This window comes from Lytechinus variegatus, chromosome 3 (assembly GCF_018143015.1).
Source record: "Lytechinus variegatus isolate NC3 chromosome 3, Lvar_3.0, whole genome shotgun sequence".
Taxonomy (NCBI): Eukaryota; Metazoa; Echinodermata; class Echinoidea; order Temnopleuroida; family Toxopneustidae; genus Lytechinus; species Lytechinus variegatus.
The window spans coordinates 48095143-48104576 of NC_054742.1; the positions used below are offsets into that span (position 1 = coordinate 48095143).

Genomic DNA, 9434 nt, shown 5'->3' on the forward strand with positions numbered 1-9434 from the left:
GTAAGAAAATAAATGCACAATAAGTTCCTTGAAGGTACCTTCATTTTGTACATCACCATGCTGCACTGGGAGGGAAGTACTTGCTCATGTTTATGAGTATGTAATCCGGTGTGTTTCAAAAGTTGTAAACCCAATTAACAAAATGCCTTATATACACTAGAATCAAGAGAAGCAGAATATGCCTACATATGACTATATAGGCATATATTCAGGATGATTTTTTTAAATCAGAATTATGGTTCTTACATAGAAACTCGGTCAAATGGTAAATATTCAAATCGTTTTTTGTCATGAAATGCTGTTCGTAGAGGTACCAAAACCACTGCTTAATTTCTCGGCTCATTTAGACAGACACGAACTCCATAAAATGAATGACGTGTGCACTGAAAGACGGTATGCACTATTCAGGCGATATAGTGAAAATCTTGGGTGGAGTTCATTCCTGTATACATTATGCGTCATGAATATACCCCATAATACATTTCAATAAATAAGTATTTAATTAGTGCTTATCTCAACATGAGAAAACTCGCTATCGAATGGAATAAGAAAGATCGAACAGTAAGGGGGTTATTTTAGTACTAATCTATATTTTTAATTACCTAAAGCCGATTTCCTTTGTATGGGTTCTTCGCCTAATGAAGTAGATAAATGATGATGAGTACAACGATATTCTGCCGTAAAGAAAATAAAATCCGGACAGGCTCATTTTGAGGAAGCCCCAACATACAAGAACTGAGTAGAAAATAGGCCTGGCATAATATTATGTATTTTTTTTCGGAAAGGCATGGTGTGGTGGGGTTGCAAATAGGAACTATGAATTAATCATCATATGGTTCAAAAATATAAATACTGATCATTTTCGCGATTCCTTGGAAAATATATAGATTCGTTTTTATTATGTTTTTTGTGGAGGTGTGTGTATATAGCAAGAGCTACAGCCCCGGCTCTACCATATACTGATCGTGAGAAACTATAGTCCCCAACTCACCCGTCTTGTGAAGATAGCATACACCCTGGCAGATTGAGTACTTTACTATTATAAACATGCATGACGCGCTTGAGCAGTTACTCTCATCCAAGTGGAGCCGACAGTAGATGTGTTATTGGTGCATGATACATTGTAAACGGGCCTTGCACCTGCAACAAAAGGTTTCCAAGGATAGTTTGATTCTATCACAATATCAATGGTGTGCATTTCGACGAACCAGAAAGAATTAAAGAAAGGTACGATTGTTGTGTATCACTTTCTTAAACCAACTCCTGGTCAGAGTCCTACAGTCATGTAGATCGAGGTTAGATGTTATAACTTGTGCCGGAACATGGTTGGAACCACGACTCAAACTGGGGGGGGGGTAATTGTCCTCATGGTCTTCTATCACCCGTGTCTGTCCGACAAACTCACCTGTCAAAAAGTAAAATCGACTAAATTCAAGCGCCAACCCCCGAGTTCCGTAAAACCAAATTCTTTAAAGGCCAATTCCACACCAGAAAATGTTGATTGGAATAAAAGACTAAACTAACATAACGCTGAAAATTTCCTCATTAATTGGATGTTAAAAAGAAAGTTATAAAAATTCAAAGCTTTGCTTATTTTTCACAAAATAGTGATATTTCTTTTGTATTTTATTACATGAAATATTATTATTTACTCCTCATTGTCAAATGAACAGCGATTAATTCCTCTCTGAACATGTGAAATTAGTATTGTTAAGTACTATAATGGTTAATTCATGCATGTTGATCCTTATTGTCAAATTTGTAAAAAATGAAACATTGTAATTCAAACAATAAAAAACAAAAGAAATAGTGAGTGGATGACGTAATCTCATTTTCATACCTACCAAGATGTGCATATAACTGTTTTGTGAAATTAAGCGAAATGTCACAACTTCCTTATTTTACATCCGATTTTCATGAAATTTTCAGTGTTATGCTTGTTGGATTTTTGTCATTTTATTCAAATTAATATTTTGTTGGGGTGGACTTGTTCTTTAAGGGCATGATGAGTGGGGTAAACTACCCCAAGTACCGTTTTATGTTCATGTCATAAGAAAATAAGTACATTTTCTTGAAAGACCAAAGAGAATTGTATGTCAACATCTCGAGAACAGGTCACCAGTCACCGTAAAGTCGTAAGCAGCTGACTTATTGAGAAAAGCTTTTTATCTCAACTATTGAAAGAATGAATGTTCAGTTGGATCAGTCTTGAGTTGAGATTGATTTTAGGAGAGCAAACGCTGGCGCTGAGATTGCATACGTCATCATCACAAAGCTTTTAGTTAGATTTGATTCGGTACTTTATTTAGTCCAATGCCTGTGACTTGACTTCTGCAGACTTCCATCTAAAATGTGATTATGAGGCACCCTTCTAAGTGGTGAAGGCTTTTGACAACCCTCACATGTATTATTTGATTGCAATGATAGCAAATTACTGACTGAAATGACATTCGACATGCACAAGTGGTATGGCAATATAATATGCCCTATAAATGACATGCGTTACTCTTTTTAAAGGGGACATCATACCCCCCCCCACACACACACACAACCCCTTTACGACATGACACTTTTTCAAATCTCCCTTTTTCCTTCAAGTTCAATATAAATGTATCTATATGTTCCGAAATTCATATTTTACACAAATTATATTTGCCGTTTGTTATAAGGTATTATGTATTTTATCCGCATTTAGTTTGCCTGCTATTACAGCCCTTCAACATTTTGCACTTATCCCGTTCAATCCTTCTCGCTTGAACAAACGAGAGTATTGATTTTTGACAAGTGGTAGGCAATTTTCTGTTTTCTTTCTGGGTGTGAATCATAATTCCACGCCATGTACGCTTAGTGACGGACCGATCGATGCGATTATAATGCGATTTAGAAACAAAGAAGACTTAGAAGAGACAAATGAAAAATCTGATATTTTGCAGATCCTTAGCATAAACATTAAAAAAAAATACTGATAACCTTTTTTCTTTTTTTTCTATTGCATTTCACTAGACCGCATACGACAGAAGATATGAAGAAATATACAGAAATCGGAAAAAAGAAGAATAACATTCTTCCATCCTCCGTTCCCCTTCATAGGCCTACATGCCATTTCTCTTCAGTGTAGATAGTTAAATTATGCATCTACGATGGACGATTGCCGTTTCCAACTTACATTATTTTGATCTAATCGCGAAAACTGAACGGGTTTTTTTTTTACAAGTTTGTTATTTTAAATTGTGCACTCTTAAAATACCTACAATACATTTCTACACCTGAGAAATAGACAAGTCAACAGGTTATGCCAAAACAGTCGCCTTTTAAATCAATGACAAACAAGTAGTATTAACGTTTTATCATCATAATTGGTATCATTCGGGGGGCATATTTTGTGCAATTGGATGCAAGGTAGGCATTATCTAAGAAAGTGCACAGAAAATAAAATCTTAAGCCAAAGTAGTGAGGCTATCATTCTTTCAAGATACAAGAGACAACCGGTGGTCATTCTCGGATCCTATTCAGAGTCTGACCACATCTACTATGACCGATTTCAAGTCAAGTTGTCATCACACAAGAAACTTTTATTTAGAAATCGACGGAGTATTCTGGAGAAAACAATCCGTTGAGGAATCATGAACGCATCAAACCTTTTACGATCCATGTATGTGTCCGTTTAACGCGAGGTATTCCCCACTGAATTTACATAGTGGGAATACCTGACTTTGATATTCATAAATTTTTACTATTTTTATTACGTAATGATAACTAGGGGTTCGAGGCAGAATATTATTGATTGCTTTATGAAGAAGGATGATTGATTGTCATGGAAGATGTCCCTTCTTCGTTAACCATATATTATCTCAGTGTGAACATAAGTATCCCTCATAATGACACAAAATGATGTGGCACAAAACACTCATTCACAATCTCTCATATTCTACCGTTTTATAAAGTGTAAACTTGCTGTATTCGCAATATTGAGGCCGAAGATTCATCCAATGATTGTGAACTTGACATTAAAAATTGTGGGTTTTGGTCCAAAAGACGATATCCTTTCATTTTTCTCCGGTATGTGTTGCGACCATGGAAACAACCTTAGCAATAGGCGGTATATTGTGGGTGATTATGAAAATATGGTTCACATCTGAAACTATTGTCTGATTCGCTCGATCCTCCCTCATATTTTTCTTTCTATTTTGCTCGTTACTTCTTTTCTTCCAACTGTTTTGGTTTCCGCCTTCCTGTCGCCTGCACTCTACAAAAAGAAGAAAAACTGAAGATGGTGAAATGTTCTTAATTTGAATTATTGATGTGTTTGACCTAGATCGCTTTTAAAGGGAAATTGTCATCAAGGTGCTTTAATATTAAAGTAGAAAATTAGCTAAGGGGCACCCATTAGTGATATCAATATAATGCAATTTTCCCAGATATTGAAGAAATGATAATAGATTTAATTCCTCTACGTACAATTTATGTATTTCCTACACACGCTTCATAAATAAATCAGAATTCCTATCACATTACATAGGTGGCAACCACTGCTAGTGTCACAAAATCAAACTTCGATAACGCCCAATTTGTTTGATTTTCTCATTTTTCCTGCTTTTGATGAAGGATGAATTCTCCTGCAAAGTTAGACGGGTTAAGAGCAGAGGGCGCACCACCGATTATCTGAGAAGATAATTGATTCCCTTCTGTGACCAGCGTATCAATTTCATAAAGAGCAGGGCTTTCCCAAAGATTTTTATCAAATGAGTCTTTAAAAAATCAAACACATTAAAATATTTGCAAAACACACGAGATAAATATTTAATCTATAAGTTTACACTTAAAAATAATCCTGTAAAATTATAAATTTGTAATATCCTGAAGATTTTTTTACATTTTAACATTGGTACATATCCATTTAAGCAAATGACGATATAACTGTCAAAAAATATTTCCGCTTGAGTAAGCACCACATACTTTTGAAAAGTTAGTGAAAAATGATTTGCGCAGAACTTTGAAATATTTATGCGAATAAAAGTAGACCTTAATCATGAAGAACACGTGGCATTTAGCTAGTAAAATTGATTTGAAGATATCTTTTACCATTTTAAACTTTTTTCCTTGCTCAAAACACTTCGAAGAGTGCATCGCACCCCCTCCCACTCCCCTACACACCGAGGCAATCGTGACGATATTTACTTTACACTGAGCTGTGATTCACATGAAATGGCTTTGGCTTGATTTTTGAGTAAGTCATTGTCAAGCTTGAAAAAGTTGTGCAGAAATAAGTATTAAATGAAATGTGAACCCACTTTAAATGATAAAAACTTAGTGAAAAAATGCTGGAAATGTCTGATGTAAACTTTTGTTCAGATTTAGTTATGTCCTGAGATCCAGCTGGCACAAACAGGGTAAACATGGTGAAGGTTGTGCTTACTTAGTGTTGAAATTTCAATTTGGGTGGAAAAATTGTTCCAAAATGCTTGAATGTATCTGTTTCATTTCAATTGACTAAAAGTGTAAAGGAAATGCGTGAGAAATGTTTCGCAGGGTAAATTTGATTTCGCCCTTTCTCCTTGACACAGCGTGAAAACGAGCATTTCTGCGCAGATTTCCGCGAGCTTTACAAAAATGGACACTGCTTACTCAAGTGTAACATTCTGTCAAAATTTTTACCTTCATTGGATAGATGAGACCCAAACCTAAGATTATATGTGAAAAAATTACCCACATGCTGTATATTTTTTAATTCCCATGGCTTTTTCAAAGTGTAAATTTTTTTTGATACGCACTGTAGAATTAGTTTTAGCGTTGACGAAACTTTCTCATTCTCTACACAGTTCTACATTAACCATTACATTCGTGAACAACAAAACAGATGCGCACTGTTTACGTATTTCAGTGCAAAGTTGCACAATTTGCATCTTGCTTCATTCTAATATCAAAGAGCTATCACAAAGCCACATTGATTAAGGTAAAGGTGAATTTAAACATACAAAAAAGGCTTTATAAATGAATTTCCTAATTGATCAATCGTAATCCTCAATCATTGTTAATAAAAAAAAACTGCATAAAATTGTGAGCTGTATTATACTAAAGATGACTAAGTCACACGGTGTTTGACTAAGTACACTGTCACCTGCAGAAGCAGCTACTTGGACAGACAGAAGTACGCTAGAGGCAGTGGCGTAAAAGGCAGGGCGGGGCAAGCTGCCCCCCCCCCTTGGCGGATTTCACCGGGAGAAAAAACGGGAAATAGAGACAAGGGAGGTAGAAAGACAGGGAAAAGGGAAGAAAAGGGGGAAAGGAAAGGATGAAAAGGAAAGGGAAAGGGAAAAGTTAAAAGAAAACGATTTTTTTAATGGAAAAAGGAAGGAAAGCGGGAAAAGAAAAAAGAAATGAAAGAACATTTGAGAAAGAGCAAATCTTTCCGAAAAAGGCCTATGTAATGCAACAGCATGATTAGTAGGAAAGGGAAATAAATTCATAGATGACAAAATGGCAAACAATAGCGGAAAATGAAGGTAGAATGGAATTAGCCAAAAGCTAAATTTGAAAACGAAAACTAGGGACAAGAAAAAAAAACTTAACACGACCGGACTGGAATGAAAATAAAGAGCGGGAAGAAAGATGTACTACATACAACATTGTGCTATAAGCTTGCTAAATTTTATGAAAATAAGCTACCGGACTCTGCCTCTCTATATAACGCCCCTGTAGGGACCCTTCCTATATCCACTAAGCTTTACGTTCCATCACTGGCGTGCAGGCGGGGGGGGGGGGGTGGGGGTTGTCTTGGTTCCAAACTCAAGAGGAAATAAAATAAATTATAGGAGACAACGTAATGGAATGAATGGAAAAAATGAAATGTGTTATTTGGTGAATATAATGGAAAAATCTATCACATAATTAGCATTTTGATTTTAATTGGCTTTTTCCCAGCTCGCTTTGCTCGCTTGCGACTTTTTACAAATTTTCCCGCGTTGCTATGTTTTGCCCCTCAATATATTTGGTTCATTACGCAACTGGGTTGAGTAAATGTGTTGTCTAAAAGCTACATTCTGTATATACCTGCGATTTGATTAAAAATAGCGGCAATCTGAGAGGTTTAAATTGGCTTTGATATCAAAAAGTTCCGAGGGCTCCGCTCCGGACCCCAACCGCATAACACTGCCATATATGATTTCGGAAGGGTTGGGCCATGGTCCCCAAAAGTTATACAACCAAGAACAAAAAAAAGGATGAAAGAAAAGCAAAGGAAAAGTGTAGGATATGATTTTATTTACTGAATATTCGTCAAAAACATCTCAAAGTAAGATTCTCATGAAATGGTGATTTTTTTCTTGCTCGCTTCGCTCGCTCGGGACTTATATTAAGCAGCTTTTTAGCACATGCGCCATGCATACTGCGCCCATCGTTTTTTTTTTACTCTTCACGCTTATATACTGCCGCAAAGAATCCTGTTCACAGTGGCGTACAGACCAAAAAAGAAAAAAGAGTGGAAAGAGAAAAGGGTGAAATATATTATTCTCTGGATATCATGTCAAAATCTATCACAAAATTTGATTTTTATAATAAAAATGTTAAAGATTTTTTAAAACTCTTTAAAGATAAATTCTGCCCGATACCCAATATCTGGCCCTCTCAAAATTGTCGCCTCAAAACACTATTACGCCTGTTCATGATGATATGACCGGGAAATTTTGGGCTCTTGTCCCCCCTGGCCACCGACCCTTGTTACGCCCCTGGCTAGAGGATGTTTGCACTTCGTGTCCAAAGACAGGATCGTGGCTTGATCGGGAACAGTTAAAAATGCCTTTGAGTGCTTTACGAAACCTTGGACTTCTGGCAGTGTAGATGAAAGGATTCACGCACGAGTTGAAGTAAGTAAGGTTTACGAAGGAACGTTGCAGTGGACTCCCAAGGTAATTCCTGGCAATGTCGAACCCCATTTTTGCGAAGAAGTAGGCAATCTGATCTGGTGCCCAACAAATGATGAATACAACTATGACAATAAGCATCATCTTAAGAACGCGAGTACGAGCTTTAAGATGATTTGATGGCTTACCAGCGGTGACAGATCCTTCTGTTAAGATCTTGGAGAAATGTTGGTCCTCTCGATAAAGTTTCTTGGCTATTAGAATTTGGGTGAGAAGGATGAATACAGTTGGCGAACCAATGCGAAGACAGAGGTGGTAAACAGCAAAGGCCATGTCGCCTTCGACTGAAAGTCTTCTGCGAACGCACCGTCCATTGTGGTCTTCAACATAGTACCCAAAGATGGCCCTGCTTCCTGCGAGCATGAACGTCAACCAAACAAGAGCTGTACAAATCCACACTCGCCTCTTTGTGACCATGCGATTGAAGGTGAGAGGATGGACAACCGCGAAGTAGCGGTCGAAACATATGGCGACAAGTTGATAAGAAGATACCGTCATTAGCATCCATTGTAACGAAGGAGAAAAGATAAAGCGACAATAGAGACGTCCCACAACACTCGAAGGCATTGTTTGAGCTTTCGGGCGAGGAATCATCACGATGGATAACAAGAAATCTGCAAGGGCTAGATTGCCCACCAGGATGTCAGTGGAGCGTCTTGAGGAATTTTTCCAGAACACCACAAGGATGACCAGGAAGTTCCCCACTATACCCAGAATCGCAGAAACCATCTGTAAGATAACCCACCAAGGCCATTCCATTGTTGACCAAGACCATTGAAATAAAGTCTTTGGTTGCTTTTCTTCGGAGCGGTCTTCCTCGTAAGTAAAATTTAATAAAAAGTCGGTGGAGAGATCATCGTTGCTTAAACCATTTGAACTTGTGGTGAAGCCGAATTCGTTTGGTCGACCCGTTGATTCTTTGCCAGTGATATGTGCGAATAGACTTGATCCTGGAGAAGCCGATGTTCCTCCGAGACGAAGCGTTGATTGGTTTGTGGCCAGGGATTCATCTTTAACCAACACCAGGTAGATAATTGTGGAATAGAATTTGAAATTCATCTTCATATTATGGTAAAATACGTCCTCCTGATGAAATAAAATAGAAACTTAATATCAAAAAGAGAATTTTATTTCTTAGCTCGAATGAAAACCTTTATAAACGAGACGCCGATATCAATCTCTGTGGATCCTTTTTCTTTGCTGTAATTAATTTCATAACACTTCTTTTGATTTATATTTCAAATACAAATTATATTTTCAATAAGATATAAATTATATTTAAGACTTACCGATTGGCGATTCACTGATAGTTGTTGAAGAGCTGATGTAGTCTCCCAAGCTCTCACTTTTATATAGTCTGTGGTGTTTACCGCTGTGTCATCCGTTACGATCAATGCAGGCCCTGGAGAATAATGTTCCAATAGTGTCTTTTCTGGTTTTATATTGACTGTGCTTACAATCAAATCAGGGAAGTGGGAGGTGCTTCCCTTATTAAATCAAAATAAGTTGCCTCTC

The 9434-nt window shown here is 37.1% G+C and overlaps 1 protein-coding gene across 1 annotated transcript; it reads right to left on the reverse strand.

Annotated features, from left to right (window-relative positions):
• Positions 1-7658: 7658 nt before the first annotated feature.
• On the reverse strand, positions 7659-8978 carry LOC121412048 (allatostatin-A receptor-like). Its single transcript, XM_041604959.1, has one exon. The coding sequence runs from the start codon at positions 8976-8978 to the stop codon at positions 7659-7661; it is 1320 nt and encodes a 439-aa protein (XP_041460893.1).
• Between the last annotated feature and the right edge of the window lie 456 nt (positions 8979-9434).